This window comes from Coffea arabica, chromosome 5c (assembly GCF_036785885.1).
Source record: "Coffea arabica cultivar ET-39 chromosome 5c, Coffea Arabica ET-39 HiFi, whole genome shotgun sequence".
NCBI lineage: Eukaryota > Viridiplantae > Streptophyta > Magnoliopsida > Gentianales > Rubiaceae > Coffea > Coffea arabica.
In genome coordinates this window covers 46006089-46028523 of record NC_092319.1, presented here as the reverse complement: position 1 = coordinate 46028523, position 22435 = coordinate 46006089, and the positions used below count along the sequence as shown (strand labels likewise).

Here is a 22435-nt window from a genome sequence, read left to right as displayed (position 1 = left end):
GATAGCATCGATTTGCACATCGAAACTGATACTATCGTGGATAAGCACAGACCTATTTTTTTCTTCCAAAAAGAAAAAAAAAAAAAAAACTTGTCTTGATTTCAATTTGACGATTATACTGGCCAAGTCAGTTTATACCATATCAAATAAATATTGCAATCGAAGATCGAAAACCAGCTAAATTGGATAGATAATTGTTTGATTTGAGGAAACGTAATGGTTCAGCATTTGTTTGTTCGATAAGATGTGAAATAGAAGGAAAGTATTAGCAATGCCACCAATACAAGAGAATTCAGAATCCATGCGTACAAAGAGAGAAGATATACACCCTAATTAAAATTAATGACCACTGATCAAGTGATTATGCTTTCTTTTTTCCTAATTCTGTCACTATATACTTTTACTTGGATATGCTCAATATTTTTACAACTATTATAGATTATTTTTTCATACACCGACAACTGACAGTATATATATATATTTAAAAAAAAAAAACTCTACTGTAGCTATATAGCCTTATTACCTACCCATTCCTTTGAGGGGGAGCACCAACTGTCACAGAATATGTTTCAACAAGAAGGTTTTTAGACTCTGGATTCTATGTCTGATGGGTTTTGGAAGTCACAATTGCAGAATTGGAAAATCCTACAAAAGAATGCACTAGTGCATTAAACTGGACATGGAGAGATGTAGGAAAATGCAAGATTAACCCAAGAAATAATTTTGTTTGAAATATTAGAAAAGTTCAGTATAAAAAGAATGCATTTGATTCATTCGTTTTTCATATTTTTTCTCTTTTTACTTTTGTTGAAACATATCAATTTAGTTATATATATATGTATGTATATTTCTTGAGAATCATTACCATATATACGCACCACACTAGTGCATCAATTTATGGCTATCACAAAGTAATTACCGTCTTGGTAATCTTGACTAAATTGATTTTGTTAGATCTAGGAATTACCTGAATTTCAATTATGTAGTTATTCAGTCAATATTTTTGCCATCTTCATTAAGACGTATCCAATACAAAAATGAACTATAATGCTAAAATTGTAGTATAACATGAATTATAATGCAAAGTATATTTACTAGTTTTTTCAATGTATTGATTAAAAAGGTCTAAATGGATCAAACATGAGAATATATATATTTTTTTTTTATGCTTTCAAAGTGAAACTGTTTAGCTCCCAACTCAAAACAAGATAAAAAGGGGGAAAATGTTATTCAAATTACGAGTGAGAGACTCCACAGTACTAAAAGATGGAGATTTATTGATAACCACCTCCATTAAAATCTCAAATATTCATCATGTTACCACTGCCATACTTTCATACTTGCTAATATATCATTAAAACCATTGACATTATTACTCGTAAGTTGTAATTAGACATGCAAAACTTAAAGTCAATCAAAGACATTATATTGTTCTTCGTTACCTATATTAACATTTACATTATACAATTGTCTTGAGTTCGCATGTATTGACACTTACCTATTCATAAATTTTGTCGTATATACCGCGTATTCAATTATTAGAATATAAACGCGTATACTCATTTACAAGTGTCATTTGTCAAAAGAAATTGTCGACGTCATCTTAAAAGGAATTCAACTAAAATCCATTTTAACGATTTTGTTCTTTCGATATTTTTGTACGTATATAAATGTCAAACATGTACTTAATGTATCCGATAAATGACAAAATCAGTGATTAAAATTTAGCTTTGAATACCAATTAGTCACAAATGTATCTAATTGCTAGCAAAAAAATTTAAAAAATGTATATTAATTTTACATATATGGATTCTTATTCATGAATTTGTTGCGTATAAACTGCATTTAATTTACATATAAATAAATATTCATATATTAGCTTACACATGTTGTTCGTCAAAAAATTTGAGCAAGCATTGAATTTTCATTGTACGTAGAATTATACTACTAATTTATAGTTTGAAAATTATACTAATCTTCCATTTTCACTTTGAAAATTATGCTGATCTTCCTAACTTAAGTGTTATAATACTCCATAGCAAAATCTGTGAGTTATAAAACCAAAATCTTTGATTAGGTTTAGTGCAATAAAATCGTTTAGATATCCCTTCCAAGAAATAAAGAGCAAAGACAAGAGTGAAAGAAAGAAGGAGGGCAGCTAGTGCAGTGAATTTGTATGGCCTTTCATTTCACCCTTGTTACAAAATTCATGTCCCCAAAGCAAGCAAGGTGAATAATAAATTAATAATACAAGAGAGAGAGAGAGGGAAAGGAAAGAAGAGAAGAGTAAATAGGGGAGCGAAAAAGAGGAGACGAGACTCCCTAAAGTCCCCCTCCTCCTTAATATACTACACAAGAGCGAGAGAGTGGGAGGAGAGTAGCCAACCAGAGCTGTCTCGTGAAGCAGCAGGTGAAAGGAAAGGAAAGAACAAGCCAAAAGAAAATTAGGAAAACGAAAAACCCAAAAAATTTCTTTTCTTTCCTTTCCCTTTCTTTCATCCTCTTACTATACTATTCTCCCCTTCTTCAACTCTCACCTCTGCAAAACCCCATCTCTCTCTCTCTATCTATCTACTCTCTAAACATTCACATTCATTCTTTGCTTCCTCCTTTTGAATCACGAGATCCCCATCTCTTTTCTTTTCTCTCTCCTTACTTCCCCTATTTCCTTTCTCTCATGTCTTCTTCAAAAACTTCTCTTTCTAATTATTTCTTCTTCCATTGCTGCGTCCTATTTACTTCCACCGTTTAACATTGCTCAAAGACTGAGACTTGAGAGGAAGGAGGTGGAAAAGGGGAAAGAGTAAGCACATTTGTTGTATATCGTAGGAAATTTTACAGGGGGGGGGAGAGAGAGACAGTGTGTGGGTGTGTGTGGATTGAGGGGAGTAAAGATTGAAAAAAATGGCTGAGTCTGGAAAACCCATTACGGATATTAGGTTGGATTCCTTGAATGATCGGTTAAGAAACTCATTGAGCTGTGTCGAAGACGATAATGATAACAACTTTAACAAGCCGGACTTTCGAGAACTCGATCTGGGTTCGCCGGTCTCGCCGTTGAGGACTCGTGGTGGAGCCACTGCTACCACTACGACGACAACTACTACTACGAGCAGTAGCTCCAGCTCGTCTGGATCGGTATCGGGTCGAAATGGGCAAGGCCAGGTGGTTAAAAAGTCGGATTTAAATCATTCCGGCGAACTTTCCGGCACGGCGGAGAGTTCTCCGACCGGTGGCCGGGGATTTAAGCCGGGTCATTCCCGATCAGATTCGGGTGGGACCCACCCCTTGATATACTCCGGTGGGAGTGGAAGCTCTGTTACTTCGCCGGGGGTCAATGTGCTTCCCAGCGGGAATATCTGTCCTTCCGGCAGGATTTTGAAGACTGGCATGGCGAGCCGGTCGTCCAAGACTGATGTGTTGGGGTCCGGGACTGGTAATTACGGCCACGGAAGTATAATGCGGGGTGGCACCGGAGCAAAATCCGCCGTTGGTTGCGGCGGGGAGAGAGAAAGTGTGGGCCTTGCCAGCCCAGCACCGACAAATTTAAGAGGCGGTGGCCTCATGGTTGGAGAGCCAACAAGAAGGGGTGGGGCTGGATTGTTGAATAGTAATGATCCAGAAGAGTTGAAAAGATTAGGAAATGAGAATTATAAAAAGGGTTATTTTTTGGAGGCTTTAACTCTTTATGATAAAGCCATTGCGATTTCACCAGGTAATGCTGCTTACCATTGCAACAGAGCAGCTGCATTGATAGGTCTGAAGCGGTTTCCAGAGGCAGTGAGGGAATGTGAGGAAGCTATTAGGTTGGATCCAGGATACGTGAGGGCACACCATCGGTTAGGGTCTTTGCTTGTTAGGTGAGTTGGGTGAAGAAAGTGAAAACCTTGATTTGTTTTTCTGTTAATTGGTTATGCCAAATTGCAATTTTGTGTTATTTCAAATCTTTCGTTTTGTTTGCTATGTTAGTGTTGCAGTTGCTATATGGTTCTTGGCTGAACTTTTGTGCTTTTGACGTATATAATGAAGGGCTGCTTTCTTTTTTTAGCTTGTTTTATTCGTTCTACTGCTTTTTTTTTTTTTTTTTTTAGTGTGATCCACGTCCTTTGTCAGATCTGATTTGTCTGAAAGATCTCGTGCTGTGATTGTTTCTTAGTGTCATTGAGTGCATCATGCTTCTAATTGGATTAATGTTGCACTTCCTATCTGCTCCTATGAGTTCGAAGTACATTAGAAGATTGGAAGAAACTTGGGTTGTAAATTAGCTCCTTGCTTGTAGAAGAAGCAAATGCCGAGTAGATTGTCATTGCTTAAGATATTTATGCGTGAATTTCATTTCACTTTAAATCACTAAAGTCTTTACTTGTTTACCGTATTGTAAGTTTGACAAAAAAATAATTCAACATTTTGGAATTGAACCTGCCCATTAATGAAGTCCATCTTAAAGTTGTACTTGCTAGGAAATCATTCCAAAAAGAACACAGTTGTGGGGGGTTAAAAGTCAGTCAGCCATGACTATTGTTCAATTAATTCCATCTTAAATCTGGTTGAGGTCTTTGCCTTTTTTCCTTTTGTGGTTTAGGTTATTGGAATTTCCATTGTTTATCCTGCATTGTGCAGTAAGCAATCTAATTCCTGTAAGGGTCGCAGTTTAGGACAGGTTGAAAATGCCAGGAGGCACCTTTGTATTCCAGGGCACCAGACAGATCCAGTTGAGCTACAGAAGTTGCAAGTTATTGAGAAGCGCCTAAGTAGGTGCACTGATGCTCGGAGAGTTGGTGATTGGAAAAATGTGCTTAGGGAAGCAGAAGCTGCAATTGCTTCTGGAGCTGATAGTTGTCCTCAGGTAAAAAAATGCTTAAAACTTCTGTCTTTTGGAGAAGTTCTAGTGACAGGAAAAGGAAATTGGTTGAACTGAAACAGTTTAATTGAATTGGCAGCTATTGGCATGTAGAGCAGAAGCCCTTTTAAAGCTGCACCGAATAGATGATGCTGATTCAAGTCTTTCAAGCACTTCCAGACTTCATACATCAGACAATTTGAACTCCCAAATAAAGTTTTTCGGAATAGCATCTGATGCATATTTACCCTTTGTTAGAGCTCAACTGGAGTTGGCGCTTGGAAGGTATGGCCCAAACTATCCGCATCTGAAAGTGAAATTATGGATTACATGGGTTGTGATTTGTATAAATTTATTCAGGTTTGAAGATGCACTTACAGCCATTGAGAAAGCAGGGCAGATTGATCCTCGGAGTGTTGAAGTCTCTGTTTTACTCAGCAATATAAGGATGGCCAGTCAAGCTCGTTCCCGTGGCAATGCTTTATTCAAGTCCGAGAGATTTACTGAAGCATGCTCAGCTTATGGGGAAGGTCTCAGACTTGATCCCTCAAACTCAGTTCTCTTGTGCAATAGAGCAGCATGTTGGTTTAAGCTTGAAAAATGGGAGCTATCTGTAGATGACTGCAGCCAAGCCCTGCGTATCCAGCCAAATTATACTAAAGCATTGCTTCGAAGGGCTGCCTCAAATAGCAAGGTGAATTGCCTTTGTTTTGCATCTCATGCACTTTAAACACGCTAGAGCATTTTTTTTTTTTTTTTGCATTTGTGTATTTGCTTTGCAATCACATAGGTGTAGGTGTGACTTGATATTGTTATTTATAGCTTGAACGGTGGGCTGAAGCTGTGCAAGATTATGAGGTTTTGAGAAGGGAACTTGCATACGATAATGAAATTGCCGAGGCGCTATTCCATGCACAAGTTGCCCTAAAGAAATCCCGGGGAGAAGATGTTTCCAATATGCAATTTGGTGGGGAAGTTGAGTTGGTTTCTTGTCTTGAGCAGTTTCGGGCTGCAATTTCTTCACCTTGTAAGCTTCTGCCTTCTGGTACTAGCCTCCTTTTGATTATGCATTAGAGCTTGTACGTGCATTGTTTACTACTGCAATTACGTGAAATTTTTTTTGGAACATTGCAGGTGCTTCTGTTGTACATTTTCTAGCATCATCAAACCTACAATGCAAGCAGATATCTCCAGTCCTAGACGCATTATGTGCGAAATATCCGTCCATAAACTTTCTCAAGGTACAAACTGCCATTGCTGTAGATATTGCCAATTCTTCCTGAATGCTTCTGAAACATTCCCTGCCTTGAAAATAAAATTAGCAAACTTGTTACGTGCATTCACATACTTTGACTGGACAACAAAACCTACATTGTCGTTCATTGTTGGCTGAAGGTTGATGTCGAAGGGAGCCCTGCAATTGCTAATGCGGAACACGTAAGAATTGTACCTACATTCAAGATTTATAAGAATGGTCGCCGGGTGAAGGAGATGATATGCCCTAGTAAAGAGCTGTTGGAGTCCTCGGTGAGGCATTACAGTATTTAAATTCAAGATCAGAATGTTTACTCCAGCTTCTCTTCTTCATTTCTTGTGCTTCCCTCTTTGCATTCCAGCCCAGCTCCCCCTGCTTCAGTGCAAACGGTCATTCCTCCTGCCATATAGTTCTGCTGAACACCTGTGACATAAGCAGAGCACGGCATAATAATCTTGTTAGATGTCAATGTCAGGCAAGGGCCAGAAAGATCCAAAAAGATAGCTTAGTTCTCTTTTGCCCTTTCATTTATTCATTCATTCATCCTTTCTCTTGTTCCATCTTTTCTACCGATCTTACATTTTTCCGAAATTTTAAGTTCATATCTTTTCCGGTTTTATATGGCCTGGCCTGTGTTCCTGATATTATCATCTCTCCTCCAGTTGAGGGTAGAAATAGTTGAGAGAGGATGTACAATCGATTAAAGTTGTTTAGTTGAATTCTAGCCAGAGAAAAAGAGACATGGCTGGCCGGGTTGGCTGGCTTTAGAAGAGGATCCTGTACATGTACATATTGGTGAATGATACATACAAAACCATTGGAGGCCATTTGAGGGAGATTGGATGTCATGTCTGGTGGGTAGTTAACCGGGTTAGTGAAAGAAGGATGGATATGGTGATGATGATGATGTTATTGATATTAATGTTTTATCATTGCTCAACCATTTCATCAATAAAAATTCTTTATTATTATTGTTATTATTTTTTTGTACTTTGATTTGTCGTTTGTTAATGGGCTGTTTTTCTTAGTGGTGGTGTTCAGTAGTCAATCTTGTTATATTTACTATTAACACATGTACATTTTCCTAGAGAGCAGCGAAAGTGTTTTTAATTGATGGTCGGCTTTCTCATCAAGTTGTTGGTGGGAGGGTTGTTGATTCGATTGATTACTGCAAAAATACGCGGTCCCCCGTTTGATTCTTTGAATTTCTTTTGTTCTTTTTTCCCTTCAAAAACACTTCTACACCAAAAACTAATGCCACGTTTTAATCATATCCTTGTATATGCATGCTAGTAGTAGTAACTACTTAATTGTGGCTTTTAATTATAGCTTCGCTAGGGTGGATAATACAAATGTTATCGTTGCGATAAAAAAAAAGTAATAACTAATGAATGCTCTTTACTCTTTGTACTTGTTTTTAGTTTCTCTAGCGCCTTACCCATTTTGGTTTTTCTCTTCCTTTGCGGTTTTTTGGCTATGATGTGATCAAACCCCTCCAGCATTTGTAAGCCTTTGATTGATGATGCAATAATATTTGAACTCTTGATCTCTCATGCACAATTTATTATGTGGTGGCTAACTCGTTGGTTATTTGTAAGCCTTTGATAGATGATCCAAATTTTTTCCCCCTTGACGGGGCGGTGTAATTTTGATAAAAGAGTTGTGGACATTAATTGAGGGGAGAGGCTTATATGATTTTATGAGCAGGCAGGCAGAAGAAGCCCTGTGGTGGAGGGAGGGCTGCTTCTTTCCACTTTTCATTTTTAAAAATCACATGTAAGCATTTAAGTTTACTTACCAACCTCCAATCTCCATTCCAAGTCAGTCCCCATTGCAGAGGGAATTTGTCCACAAGGTTGGATGATGGACAGAAGATGATGACGATGACGATCAAGATGATGATGGTCGTCGGTGCTAACATGCGCCTTGCTGACAGATAGGGCTGTCCTGTCCTGCGACAGCGACTGTATGTACGTTTTGCAATGAATTCTTGGGTTGCCCTGCCATTTTGTTTGATTCGGACAAAAAAAGGCCCCCTGCAGCGGGACTCCAATCTTTGCTCCTTTGATTATTGGCCTATTCTATTATTCGCTATTGGCTATTGAGTGGTGTCGCTATTGACTATTGAGATTTTAATGGTGGACGTCATGGCAATTCCAGTTTTGAGTCACAATTAGCGAGGCGAGTTGCATGCATAATTACCAGTCACATCCATATAATTAGCGGGGGATCTGATTTTTTTATTTATTGATTGATAATTAATTATTTTGTGGTTTGATGATTGGGCAAAGAACCTTGAAATAATAATTTTCATATTACACACTATAAAAAAAAAAAAAAGAGAGATTTACAGGACAAGTGTATCTTGGATAAGATTAAAAGTCATGCAAACCCCCTTATTCTCTCTTCCTTTTTTTTTCTTTTCCCTTTCATTCCTTGATCCGATAATGCCACGGCCTTAGCATGTCTTAAGCAATCCATCTCAAATATTTGATTACATTAAAGCACCCCTTCGATGAAAACATTTGGTCAATTTTCAATTATAAGTACAATTATGACCTTTTCATTATTGTAAGGGAAAAACAGCTAATTTTTCGTTGAAATTGTAAAGGAACTCATTGAACGGGAAAAATTAGGAACATTTGTTCATACTGCATTGAACGGGAACTCATTGTGCATGCGGCTATACAGGAGGAATAGCATGGTGGGCTGAGGAAAATAGATAGTCTTATGCTTTTATTTGGAATGGATGCTCGTCAGGCTGGAATCTTCTATGTTAATAATGGTGGTAACGAGAATTTGATTGAGTTTGAAGAATTTGATTTAAAAAGCATGGCGGAGGATGCTCCTTATTAGGAGATAAGGTTAGAAGATTAGAGATTAGTAATAAATTTTGGAGCTGAATCATTGTAGGAATATTTTTTGGAAAAAAAAGGTTAATTTGGCAAAAAAAAAAAAAAAACTCGTAATATGACATTGAAACTGTTTTGTGGATACTAAGGGTAAAATTCCTTATCCGATAGCCCGATACTGCCAGCAGAATGGGAAATCTAATGTGTATGTTTGGTTGGGGGTGCCATCCGAATTAGGTGGGTGTGTGGATGCTGGATACATCTCTATTCAGATGAGTAAAGTGATTACATGATAATGATGGAAGAAATAAATGATCCTTGTGGCCAAAACTGCAATTAAGCAAAAGGGTCAATAAAAGAATCAGAAAGTAGAATAATCCTAGGAAAGAAAGGTGTAGAAGGGAAGGAGGCGGAGGAGGACGCTGTTGGAATTTTGGGATCCATCGAAAAAGACGAGAACAGGGAGACGTTATTATTTGATTGGTTGGTTTCCGTTTACAGGTCCCTATAATTATTATTGTTACAGTACCCCCTACGGAGCCCGTAAACGTAATAGAAGTGTGAAGCTACTACTGAGTGGTACTGTCCACTACTATTACTGATCAAAAGTGAAGTGTCCTAAAAGTCTGACCGATTTTTGACCAAAGCAAAGAAATGAAAGAAGTCAGACTGATGATGGATGGACGCATTGATGGATCAGGATGGATCGATTTTATTTTTATGATGAAGATTGAAGATCATCATTCAGTGTCCTGCAGAAAATATAGCCGTTACGTTCAGTTCCAAAAGGCCCAGATGAGTGTGTGTGTTTTTGATGAGGTGGGACAGCAACGGTTGCACAGTAGATTCATTTCATGATCGAGATTTTGTTTTAATATATATATATATATATATATATATATATATATATATATATAGATTTAGATTGCTTGCACCTTAAAATTTATAAAATTTTATTTTATAATTATATATTATTAAAAGTAAATTATACGATAAAATTACGTCTTATAAATTTTACATAAAATCGATTCGAACGATCTTTTGACGAATCATTCGAGCCCCTTATCCGTGTGTTTGTACGTGTGTTACTGCTGTCACTTGTCTGAAGCAGACGTCTTTGGCTGGTGGAAAAAGTGGGGAATGGATATAACATACAAACAAACCATTCAATAAGTAGGATGGTAGTAGGATGAAATGTATGGCTTCGGTTCGTTTTCGTTTGGTTGGTGGGGTTACAAAATAATTTGGCATGATGAGGTAGCATTTACCTTTTTTGCTTGCCGTCAATTCAATTGCATTTTCATTTCACCCTTTTTGTCTTCTTTTATAGGCTTTTTTGGGTTTGGAATTTAATTTTAGTCAAAGACACGTAGCCGTCCCGTGGCCACGGCCAGTATTCATTCGGCTTTAATAGTTTTGCGCCAACACCCCGCCACCCAGAAAAGATGGTTTGAAAAGTTGACCAATTGTGGCAAAGTTTCACAGATCCAATGACCAAAATTTTACCAAAAAAACTGACCGACACTTATTAATATGCTTTTAGTGATTGTCGGTCGGACGACATGTGGACTTTGGGCTTGGGGGCGAACACAAGGCATTGGGTTTCCACGCAAGAAAGGCAGAGCGTTGTGTTGTCTTTTGTTTTGTAGTAGCAATTTCTGTAGTATTTTGTTTTTCTTACTTTTTTCGTTTTTACCACTTAAATGGGGCTGTTTTTGACAGAAGCTTGGGCTCGGAAAGCGCCTTATTCAGACCCAAAATTTTTGAAGAGGATTCGTACTCTGTGTGCTCCATTCTATTTATGGACATATTACCTTGATTGTGTTGCCAATCGAAATCTCGACGATGTTACTAGAAGAGGGGGAGGTTAGGCGGGATTATCTTCTTCTTTTTTTTTTTTTTAAGAAAAAGATTATTGTAATTTGAGAATTTTTTATTCTCTCAATTCACTTCCATCCTATGTATCGTTTTAATTTTCTTGCATGTCAAAATCAATTATCTACTAAGAAAAATGGACGACTTTTCCTTATCACATCAAGAAGAGGGTAGGTGGTGATCATTGGAACCATGTGGTTGGACGAAGGAAGTTTACAAATGTGGCAATCCCTCGATTCTACAACCAAACCTGTTAAGTGTTTCTTTATTTGTTGAAACACCCCACTGAAACACGAAGGACATAATAATATAAGACTCTGTTTATTTATTTATTTTTGGGAGGAGTAAGACTCTGTTTATGCTAATCAGAAATGGATCAAACATAAAAAGCAGACAAAAATTAAGGACAACTAACATGTGAACTAAGAGGCCGTTGCTGGCCAAGTGCAAAGGCTTCAACTGGGTGATGCCCGCAAGGCCCTTGAAGTGGATCTTTCCAGTTACAGGATCGTCCAGAATAGTTTCACAAACTTGGAGGCCGAAGCATCATCTCCTCCTCGGCCTCGACACCCTTGAGCTTCTTAATCTTCTTCTTCTTCTCAATATAACCATGGATATCAGTATCGCAGCTCACGAGCTTGCTGCTCTTCTTGAATTCGTGTTCAGCTTTCTTTTGTTGAACAATCCACATATATACCCTGTGCTCTTTAACAAATCCTACTTCCACCACGTTTGCAAGAGGAAGAAGACCTAATGGTAGTCCAAGCTATTCGAGGAGAGATATGGCCATTTTCAACACTTCCTCATGACCCTACTTCACAATGCCTCCTTCCTTTTCTGCCATCACTCCTGCAGCATGCAGTTATTTTCTTACCTGCCAGCTTGGGATATAACGTGAAATGGGAGCCGTAATTGCTATATATAAACCCTTGACTAAGATTTCATAAGTTGTATGCATAGTTTAAGCCGTATGAATTTGTATTTTGTCCACCGCCAGGAGATTAGTCTTGTCCAGACGCTTCTATTTGGTTACCATCACACTCTCTGGTTTCGATCGACCAAAACAGAACCCAATATTCTGCTCCTAAGTTTCCCGTAAGCACCAAATTTAAATTTTTTGTTCTTTCACTGCTCCTAACTATTGGCGTTTGATTTTGGGTTTTCTGCTCCCCCCTTCCCCCTCTGGCTACAGATCCCTGTACTCGTCCATGCCATTATGCTCTCCTTCAAGTATGCATTTTTTGCAACACGCGATTCGTGTTCTCGGACAGCAAATATCTAATAATCAGCATGCTACCAAAATCAATTTTGAGTTACAAGTTTGCATGCAGATTCTTGTCACCTCCAAGTCAAAGACATCGCATAACCAGCACTTTCAACTCCTACATGGGCATGGGCAAATTCAAGAAGAAGCCTGCTCTAAATATTTTACAAGTTAAACCCTAGTTCAACTTCAAACTAAAAATGTAGAAATTCCTCTAACAGGGTGATGCAAACACGGATAAATTGTACGTTTCATTGTAATTATACAGTTTGAAAGACAGAGTTCATGGCAAGAAAACAATTTAAACGAAGTAACTGGAAGCACTGAGAACATTAAATTCCCCTAACCAACTATCAGCCTTTCTTCCAGATTCCATATGAATTACCAAGTCAATAAAGTACATTGCACATGTTACTTTTTGGAAGCACCAGGTCCGGACAACTTCAGGCACCGCTTGCATATAGACGTGTCCACTCCTTAGCTGCAGTTTATTGGATACACAACATTTTAAGTATAATATGAGACTCCTGGCTTCCAGCCCAAAATGGAAAAAGGAAACAAATGTTTAAGGGAAGCAGAGAAGAAGAAAGCTTGTACAGTTTACCTGTTTCAACAGCTTCAGCCTCATTTGACTTCCAATGCTTTGCAATGTTTTCGGAAAGTGGGTCATCCGGGTTTGGAGCACTCAGAAGAGCTTGAATGCTAGAAAAGAGAAACAATTACATAATGTAATTGTCATCCGCTTGTTCGTAATAAATACAGCCTTGAAATTAATGAAAAGAAAATCTTAATGCAATTCTCCCTAACTCATTTTAGGAAGAGTTTCAAAGAAAATCAAGACCCTGATCATACCTTCAGAACCCCAACTTGTTCAGCATACCACAACATTCCTTAAATATAAGAATTTCCTTTAAATACAGAAAAAAGTAACTTCAGTACCTTAAAAGTACAGTTCGGATCTGAAGAGCAGGACTCCATTTGTCTTTGAGAATATCAAGGCATATCCTTCCAAGCTACAAATAAATGCTTATCCTGTAAGACACAACTTTATTTAAGCCTAGAGAGTACTAGGATTATAGCTGTAACTACTAACCTTATCGATGTTAGGATGATATATTTTGGTCAGGAATCGAACCTGTTAAGAGATGTAACGGACAAAGAGCATACAAGTCAAGTGCCTTTCGTTAGAAAAGATTTCACTCCAAATAAGTAGATTTATTCCTTCAATCAACATAGAAAACAAAATTTCAGATAATACAAAATTTCAGATAATATAGTAGCTCTCAAACAACCATTAGGAAGACCTAAACTCCAATAAGCCCAATCCCAGGTGCTAATAAGAGAACACATGTTTGATGTCGCAACGAGCCTTCAAAATGCTTAATAGTTCTGCAAACTATGCTGATATTTAACCATGTACAAAAATGATTTTAAGGTAACAAGGTTTGACATGGGCCAAAGCAATGCAATATTTTTAAGTTCTTCCATTTGGCAGGCCAAAAGTTTACACCTAATAATCAGCCCAATTTGCATTGCTACGCAACAAGTACAGAACACAAAACTAACAACACGCAAGAAAGCAGATTTTAAAGCTGCAAAAAAGAATGTATAGTTGCAAGCTATGTCACAAGTATCGACGACTTGGGTACTCGCAACTCTGTTCCATACAAGCGAGTCATCCAAGCACTAGAGAACTATGAATTATCCATCTAAGTGGGGCCCACCTTAAAGAGATGGGGCTCACAGAAATGGAAAGAAAGGAGAGTGGGTATGCAGGCTCCTTTCCACTTCGATCTCCTCTGTTTTATGATGGGCATGATCACTGGATCAGGGGACATCGAAATCATCTTTGGCACTTTTAAGTTTTCCTTCACAGCTAAACGATGGAATGAGAGATTTTTCTTTTTAGGGCTACCTACTATTATTAAGTATAGTTTTTATTTTCCTCTTTTTATGAATGTTCTTGTACTTCTTTTGATTGCTCCTTTCAATTGTTAGCTTCTTTGCTTTGCCTGACAAGTAAGAAGGAAGTAGGCTAGTCCCCGAAAATGCCTCCTCCCTTTCCTTGAAAGAAAGTTGGGGTCTGAGCTCCTTAGTTCATCTTTTGGTAGAAACAGCTATTAAAAACTCCTCCATGCTCTGATATAGTTGGCATGCTTTTGGTATAGTTGTCATGCTCTGATGAAACAGCTATTAAAGAGAAAACTCCAATACAGATCAGCATCTCATGACTAATCATCCAACAATCACTTTTAACATTAGATACAAATTCCACATCCTTCCGTGCAACACCACTTAAATATTACAGCACAATAAAAGCAGATAGCAAGCACAAAAAGTAACAACTAGAGTCCTTTCAGTTAACAGATTCACAATATTTCTAGCCAAATGTTTATGAGCAGATCCAAACTTTAGCATGCAGCTACAGTCCTCATTAAACAAAAAATTTGAGCCTGCTTCAGGCAAAATTACTAAAGCCAACAGAATAACCCAGTGAGGATGTGACCCAAATGAAGATTACAATTGATTTGTAGAATATGCAGAATGCACAAAGAGCATGCACCCCCAAAAAAAAAATTGCTTACAACAATGGTGCCACATCAACCATGTTACTCTCAAGAATCACTTGAAAACAGAAGGTATAAAATGGACAACAAGTTCCCGCTCTTAATTACTTACATGAGCAAACAAAAGACTAAATTGCCTCGAATCAAGTCCATGAGATATCACAGTGCAATATGTACACCATTAAAGCTGGAAATTCATAGCAGTATGCAATACCTTTGGAGCTGCCATTGGATACTCTTCAGGCAAAAATAATTCCAACTTGAAAACACCTCCTGCAAAGTATGGGTACCAAGTAAGTAGATGGAACCAAAATATAGTGGGAAAATCATATACCATATAAACTACCCCAACATCTTTAAGCCAAATTTACATAGAATAAAAAATCAAGAAAATCAAACATGGGGCAAATTATGTAATCACTTATGGACAAAACATGGGTAAAAGCTCTTAGTTCCATAACCAATGACACGAGAGGGCTTAATGACCCATACCTACTCTTCCTCCCCTCCGCTGTCAAAAGCCGCACCAAACCCCCCTCTCTCTCCCAACAGCAACAACCCAAAAAATAAAAAAAAGGATAAGAAGTAGAAAGAGATAGAAAAGACGCACGCAAAACCTTGACTTGACAACCACATATTTACAATTCTACAAAAGTAACAAGTTCATGTACATCTGTGACCATGCACACACAAGGAAGCTGGAATAAAGTTATCACTTGTACTCCTTGCAGTTAAAAGAGTCTAATCTGAAGTTATTTCCTTTCCCAAAAAATTAAAACCCACCTCGATTCCTCCCTCTACCCCTTTTTAACAAAGTTACAAAAACCTAAGATAACTAAACATAGAAAACCAAAAGATGATAAGTTGTTTGAATTGTACTCTACAGGAGGAAACAAGAATAACTCGTGAGGAAACTTGTGTTTCACCATTCAACAAACCAAACATGGCAACGCCTTGGAAGTCCCAACATGATTGTCCAGCAAAACTATGACCTCTATGAAACAACTTTTGACTTAATATTTCCGTCTAGACTTACTCTCTTGTTATTTTAATCATGGGGAAATGTATCAACACAAATGCCTTTTTTAAGTTAGAAATTTCACATTTAATCTTTTTTCTCACATTCAAATTGCAAGATGCAAGAAGATACCAAAACCAACATTGACGGCCAAATAGTGAAAGAAGTTCTGCAATTAATTCTTACAAGCAAAAAAAACTGATAATTACTTAAGCATCTGTTTACCCCAAAGGGCAACAAGATGCAAAGGCAGGAGATTAATCCATTCAAAGAGGAAAATAAGATCAAGCAACTAACCTTCATAAGGCGATTGTGTTGGACCAAGAATCATGACATTAAAGTACCGCATATTGTCCTCAGAGGGGGATGCACTTATGCCCGGTGCTGCACACAACAATCAACACAATGACCATAATTGAAAAACACAAGTAGCTAATAAGCACTGCATTAAAAACTACCAAATGTTAAGCTAACAACAAGCTTCAGCATAATAAACTACCAAATGATATAGCTGTTGCAAAAAAATTGCTTTCTACCAAAAAAAGATGCACAATCTACATAGCTGGTTTCCAAAGCCCCTAGTAAATGTTACTTGGAGGATTCGCATGACCTCACCTATGATCTAAAGAAAATGTTTTTCCACTTTAAAGAAACTGTTTTCAAGAAAAAAACCAGGTGATCACCAGAGTAGACTCATTGGCGCTGCAACACTCAATTCCACAGATGAGAAATAAATTCGTAATTCACATTAAAAAAAAAAAACTTATCAAAGTCCAATAACCGAAAAAGGAGAATGTAAGTTTTCATAAAGCTCAAAAATTTACACCACAAATAACAGGCTATCAGTCATGAAGACATAGGAAAACTTCTAGAATTTTGTAAACAAAACAAGGAAATAAGATCATGAAACGAAAAAAAATAAAAATCAACAGCCTTCTCAATCGGAACAAGAAAAGGGGGGAAAAACGCATAATAAGACAGCAGAACACAGAATCTGAAGCTCAACTTATAGATTAAAAACACAGCTAAATAATGGAGGGGGCGCTTACCGGGTTCGCTAAGAAGACGCTGAGTTTCCTGTCACACAATGGAAAAAGAACAAAAACCCAAAAATAAAAACTTGAGGAAATGCAAATTTTAAATAAAAGCAAGGAAATGAAAATTTGAAATAAAAGCAACGATCAACAAAAAAAAAAAAAAGAAAAACCCTAAAAAAGTGATCACATGTAAATGGGGTGAATTGAGAAAGGGATCGAAGAGATCAGGAAAACTACCTTGATGATTCTACGAGGTAAATTGCTATTAGCCATCGAATTGAATGGGATTGATTCGGCGAAGATGGCTGAGAGTTTTTGCTTGATGGGTTCGCAGAGTCTACGCAACAAGGGCTTTTTGTAGAGAGAGAAAGAGAAGAAGGTTTTCAGAGTTTCGAAGAGAATCTCTGCTTTCTCTCACTAGCAATGAATTATGGGGAGACTGGAATGGGGTAGGGCTTGTTTGAAATTTTATATATCTGATGGGTGACAAAAATAATGTGTTATTATTACATACTAAAAGAAAAATAATAAAATTGTACTATGTATTTTTTTTTTCAACTGTAGAGATAATTGAAAATCCCCAATAAAATTAGATTAACACTCGAAGGTAATCGACGTTAAGGTGCTAAACACAGTCTAAGGTGAAGCTCATAAACCAACACCATCCAGCCAATTGGTAATAAAATTGTATGTATGTTATTTGGGAAAAAAAAACACTTTTGGAATAATACTGTAGTAATTTTTTTGTTATATAATTTGTATGAAATTAAAAATTAATTCCAAATAAACACTTTTGGAATAATACTGTAGTAATTTTTTGTTATATAATTTGTATGAAATTAAAAATTAATTGGGAAAAAAATGAAATTATTGAGAAACATGCTTATGATGTAATTGAAAATTTTTTTTTAAATTGATATTTGAAACTCAATTCGTCCTAGTACCTTGCTCGAATGAGAAAAAGCTTGTCATTGGTTGTATGTAGATTCATATGTTCACTACTCCAATATAAAGTCACGTACTCGAATCTTTTGGTGGATACGAATTAATATATCAACTAAAAACAACTTCATTTTTTTTTGTTCAATTCATCCTAGTGCCTCGTCGTATGAAAAAATGCTTGTCATTGGACATATATGGATTCGTATGTTCACTTCATTTTTTGGTGGATACGAATTAATATATCAAGTAAAAACAACTTCATTTTTTTTTTGTTCAATTCATCCTAGTGCCTCGTCGTATGAAAAAATGCTTGTCATTGGACATATATGGATTCGTATGTTCACTCCAATGAAGTCACATGCTCGAACCTTTTAGTCGATATGAATCAAAATGAGTTTTTAGGTTCGAACTAAGAAGTTTAGTGGATATATTTATTCTTAAATTTTGACACGTGAATTGCAGATATTTGATTTATTTTTTCTAATTAAGAGTAAAATCCAAAGAAATGATCACAGATATATTGATTAGTTGGTTGAGTGATTGAATTGAGACGAAAAATAATTTGATAATCAAAAGTGGACGCAGAAAACACAGTAAGTAACATGTAAGCTATGTAGTTATGATATCATGTCCTGCTTTTGACAACATGGAGCTGCTGTAGCGATAGAGCATCCGGACTACCATTCACATACAATAAATAGTTCAAGAATTCGTGCAGATACGGACATGGAGCCAAAAGGACTATCAACTAAAATTGACATAAATTATGCGAAGCTCAAATGGAAAATCCACTCGCCTTCCATCCATTCTTCAAGTAAACTTTCAACAACAGCCACAAACTTTGAAGAGGGGGTAAAGCTTTGAACAGCCCAATTGAATTCAACCAAAGACCTATAAGTAATAGAAAGACCAACGTAACGTATTCAGCAGCAAGGAAAAGATAATATTATGGATTTGTAAAGAAACTCCCTTCTCCCACCTCGATTCTTAAATCCCACCCTTCTTTCACTAAAAAATTTAAAATAAAAAAGAAACTATTTTCCGAAGAAACAACTTGCTTGTTGTAGTTGATGTATTTTCATGATCATAATAAAGGAGATGAAGGGCACAGGGTAACAAAACCAGTTAGTTATCTACATTACTATCTGCTGAAGGCGTGAAACAAACGAACGCAATAGAGACCCTAGAACTAGAAGCGGACACCTTGCAGTCGACCATTTTCAAGAAAGGCGTGAAATATGGACCGTATAAAATTCACGCCTTTATGATGAAGCCTTCGCGATTAGGCCACAACTGAAAGTCATCTGCTTGCCCTTGTAATTTAACAGCTAAATTTGACGACATCTCCAGACTTGAAGGTGGAGAAACCATGACCCTGTACTATTAGTTTGGGCATTACATGTTTTTTGAAGGTTTTTTTTTTTTTTTTTTTTTTTGAAGAGAAGTCACTGCTATTTTTTGGCCAAATCAAGAAGCTTGGATAAGATAAAAAATAAAAATAAAAATAAAAAAACTAGCCTTGGTTGGAGCTCTGCCATTTTGAGCTAGCATTGCGGTTGTAATGCATCATTAAGCCAGATAATTAGGTTCGATTTTCTTTGAATCTAATAAAGATTTTAGATGGCTTAAGATAAGATGTACTATCAAAAAAGCAAAATATGACTCCTGAATCCTCTACTAATCTCCTCAATGTTACTTCCTTGGAGTTCTAAGAGTACATTTCAATGGATCAATAACTCTTTTCAAGAAAAATGATTAGAAGTGATAGAAATTGCTGTCTTCGGTATTAAAGATGCCATGCATGTGGTGAACGATGCAATAATAATCAGTTTGGCCTTAATTTATTCCCACAAAAATCTGTTTTAACACAGATTGCTTACGAGATTGATAATTCAGTACACGAGAAAAATAAAAGGGATATTTTCAGTTAATTAATCTTGCCAAAGCATCACAAAATCAATTCTCTAAATAAGAATTGTATTTTATTTCTCCCTCAGTCTCATGAACTTCTCATTCATAGAATGAGTTGGATACACATACAGGAGAGAAGTCAATTTTTATTGATCAGGCGCCTAGCTAGGCAAGAGGCTATTTTAAAAAAATTTCCTACAGTCCATTCTCATCTGGGATGTAGCCCATTTCTTGGAGGATTGGCTTGCAATCGGGATTAGCCTCAGTTGTCTTGTAGCCAAGAGGGTTGGCAAAGCGATCAGTGCCTTGGACGCCATTGTTTTGGGTCAAAAGGATCCTTGCCTTGTTTTCGCCGAAGGGAACATTGCATTCCAGTGAGGGGCTGCTCACGGACGCCACCTCGCAGATTTCTTCCTCATGATCTCCTTGTACGCTCAACTCGTAGTTTCCACTTGCATCAGTTGTGGCCTTCTGTGAAACTGTCACTGTTCCGTTTTCGCGTACCCTGCACTGCAATTCAACCTCAGCGCCTGCCCATATTAGCAAACAACGTTAATTCTGCTGCTCTCGAGGTCATCAACCTTGATCCTGATAAATAGGAAAAATGTAAATTGATTTGGTAACACATGATTAAAGAAAATTAGTTTACCTTCGATGTTTTTGCTAAGGCTTGTTTGGAACTCGACGCGGCATGGATCGCAGTAGACCCGGCCTTTAACGGTGAATGCTTCTTGAGCATGAGCGAGGCTGGCAAGGGCCAAAAAGCAGAGAGCAGACACAACAGCAACAGCCTTTGCCATTTTTTTTGGCTTCTTTTTTTTTGGTTTTAAAGATTTTTTGGCTTTGTGCTTCTTCTCTTGCTTGTGTATCTACTGGTTTTCTTGGATGTATTATTAAGGCCTATTTATAGGTGATGGAACCAGCAGAAAATGAGGTTCAGCGGTTATTTCTCTAGCAGTTTATGGACCATAATTTTTTTTGCGGTTTGGAAGAAGAGATTAATTGTCTCTTGCATTTGTTTCACCACCATTGACAGATTCAAAAATTTTAACCAACCTCAGTTTCTTAACCCACATATTTCGGGAAGACTTTGCTTCTTTGACATCAGCCCATTGGTTTTAACAAAATAACCTCCTATATTGGGAGGTGGTCATGCTTAGATCTTGATTTGGTAGTTATGTTTTTCTCCAGTTATTTTTTTACTCAATAATTTTCTAACTGTTTTTTTTCTTTTTTGGCATGGTTTCTGGCCATTAATATAATGAAAATGCAGAACTTAATCGTCTTAGGTGCTATTTTTACGAAAGGGTAAAATTAAAAAAAAAAAAGCCTTTTTTTTCTCTCTCAATTTAAATTGCCAAGGTACGTGGACAAGGTGTACACGCGTACAGATACAAAGGTATAATGGTTTGCTAGAGTGTTTGTAATTGAACAATTAATAAAAGACTAATTTATCGAAAGAAATATACATTTTTTTAACCTTTGCAGACTAGTGCTGATACTATCAAAGCTAAAGAGATTAGTACCGAATCCTAAGTTGAGTATTCATATGTGTAAAAATTAATACTTCTTCTTTAGGGTAAAATCAATGTAATCTATAGTAATTAGCACTCCTTGGATAGGGTAAATTAATAAGATCACGCTTAGTAGCTAATGGTGAGTGCCTTTCTGAAACAGTACTCGTGAATGAAGGTCAATGAAGTGTCGCTACCGTCTAATGGATTTGGGGCATGTTGGTATGGTTGGCGTTAAGTCCTGTCGATATGATTGTTGTATTTTTTTTTTATTTGGTATACACTTATGAAATTTTGTATTTCATGAAGTATGACAAGGTTACGTGAATATATACTAAATCATAAATATAATAAAATTATATGAGTGCACATCAAATCATAAAGAGGTAAAATAACTGTACCAATTTTACCTAAAATTAACTGTATTTGCTCTGTTCCCGCATCTAAGACATCATCGTTTATGCATTATCTTTCTTCAAACCCAAGCTTCAGATTGTAATATAGAGGTATAGACACCTCTACAATTTGTCACCTCTGCAACTCGTGATAGTAGTTTGTCACTAATTTGTCACTATCTAGAGATTTTACTATAATGGATTTTATTTTAACAAAGGTAGTTATTTAAAATGTATAAGTTGCTTCTATTATCGTATCTCTTTATAGAAGAGAAGTTTATTAGATTTGTAACTCTTATCAAAAGAGATATGTCAATTTCCATTACTGATAGACATTTCTCTTCATTGGTGTCTCAATAGAGTCTATAAAATCTTGTTGACAGACGTTTTTCTTCATTGGTGTCTCAATAGAGTTTATAAAATCTTAATCAATACGTAATTGACATATACAATTTTGAGAGAGTTTTATTAAGGCTTTGTTGTATCCTGGGGTATCAAATACCATTAGGAAAGTGAGATCATCACGCCTCAAAGTCATTACTGTGCTAACAATCTAAAGGTATTTTGATAATGGCAATTGAGGCAAATTTTGGAGTGAAAATTCATATTCAAGATCAAGAAGCCATCAATTTGGTCGGGTTCGATGGAACAAACTAGACCAGATTGCTGATGAATTGAAGTGTCGAGGATAGGTTCTCAACTCGCTTACCAACAGGCTTTATGATCTTTAAGAGTACGAACGAAATTTGGGCTACATTGGAAGCGGAAGTATAAACATGAAAAGAAAGGTACAAATAAATTCCTAGCACTCGTACTCAAATTTTTTGAATACAAAATCTCTAATGATATGCCAATTATGGATCAAATACACAAATTGGACATTTTGGTTTCTCAATTGAGTGAATCACAATTTGTTGTTCTTGACCCTCTCTAAGTGGGAGCAATTTTGTAAAGTTGCCTCCTTC

The 22435-nt window shown here is 36.8% G+C and overlaps 3 protein-coding genes across 7 annotated transcripts; 1 reads left to right on the top strand and 2 right to left on the bottom strand.

Annotated features, from left to right (window-relative positions):
* Positions 1-2349: 2349 nt before the first annotated feature.
* LOC140007832 (TPR repeat-containing thioredoxin TTL1-like) lies at positions 2350-7072 on the top strand. 4 transcript variants are annotated; one of them, XM_072051242.1, is made up of 8 exons: positions 2350-3860; positions 4651-4846; positions 4941-5125; positions 5201-5534; positions 5663-5885; positions 5975-6081; positions 6236-6367; positions 6457-7072. In XM_072051242.1, exons 1-8 carry the CDS (start codon positions 2905-2907, stop codon positions 6775-6777), a joined length of 2454 nt encoding a protein of 817 aa, XP_071907343.1. In that variant the 5' UTR covers positions 2350-2904; the 3' UTR covers positions 6778-7072. The 4 variants fall into 4 exon arrangements, with proteins under 4 accessions (XP_071907343.1, XP_071907345.1, XP_071907344.1 ...); XM_072051243.1 differs by having other exon boundaries at positions 2352-3860; positions 5663-5867; XM_072051244.1 differs by having other exon boundaries at positions 6236-6686.
* Positions 7073-12309: 5237 nt separating this feature from the next.
* On the bottom strand, positions 12310-17154 carry LOC140007831 (ubiquitin-conjugating enzyme E2 35). 2 transcript variants are annotated; one of them, XM_072051240.1, is made up of 8 exons: positions 16946-17154; positions 16721-16748; positions 15969-16055; positions 14868-14926; positions 13180-13221; positions 13026-13099; positions 12691-12788; positions 12310-12567 (listed from the first exon to the last, which is right to left on the bottom strand). In XM_072051240.1, the coding sequence occupies exons 1-8, from the start codon at positions 16979-16981 to the stop codon at positions 12530-12532; spliced, it is 462 nt and encodes a 153-aa protein (XP_071907341.1). In that variant the 5' UTR covers positions 16982-17154; the 3' UTR covers positions 12310-12529. The 2 variants fall into 2 exon arrangements, with proteins under 2 accessions (XP_071907341.1, XP_071907342.1); XM_072051241.1 differs by lacking the exon at positions 16721-16748 and having other exon boundaries at positions 16946-17150.
* A 2456-nt stretch (positions 17155-19610) lies between these two features.
* On the bottom strand, positions 19611-20425 carry LOC140007550 (anther-specific protein LAT52-like). The gene is made up of 2 exons (XM_072050223.1): positions 20211-20425; positions 19611-20091 (listed from the first exon to the last, which is right to left on the bottom strand). The coding sequence occupies exons 1-2, from the start codon at positions 20359-20361 to the stop codon at positions 19757-19759; spliced, it is 486 nt and encodes a 161-aa protein (XP_071906324.1). The 5' UTR covers positions 20362-20425; the 3' UTR covers positions 19611-19756.
* Between the last annotated feature and the right edge of the window lie 2010 nt (positions 20426-22435).

Bases quoted from the DNA above. Each gene is read 5' to 3' on its own strand.
- LOC140007550 (XM_072050223.1), bottom strand. From the start codon at position 20,361: ATGGCAAAGGCTGTTGCTGTTGTGTCTGCTCTCTGCTTTTTGGCCCTT. The intron at 20,092-20,210 runs GTAAACTAATTT...TAATATGGGCAG, and splicing joins CCTTAGCAAAAACATCGAAG to GCGCTGAGGTTGAATTGCAG.
- LOC140007831 (XM_072051240.1), bottom strand. From the start codon at position 16,981: ATGGCTAATAGCAATTTACCTCGTAGAATCATCAAG. The intron at 12,789-13,025 runs GTACTGAAGTTA...TCTCTTTTCTAG, and splicing joins ATCCGAACTGTACTTTTAAG to CATTCAAGCTCTTCTGAGTG. The intron at 12,568-12,690 runs GTAAACTGTACA...AATAAACTGCAG, and splicing joins GGCTGAAGCTGTTGAAACAG to CTAAGGAGTGGACACGTCTA.
- LOC140007832 (XM_072051242.1), top strand. From the start codon at position 2,905: ATGGCTGAGTCTGGAAAACCCATTACGGATATTAGGTTGGATTCCTTG. The intron at 4,847-4,940 runs GTAAAAAAATGC...TTGAATTGGCAG, and splicing joins GAGCTGATAGTTGTCCTCAG to CTATTGGCATGTAGAGCAGA. The intron at 6,082-6,235 runs GTACAAACTGCC...TGTTGGCTGAAG, and splicing joins CGTCCATAAACTTTCTCAAG to GTTGATGTCGAAGGGAGCCC.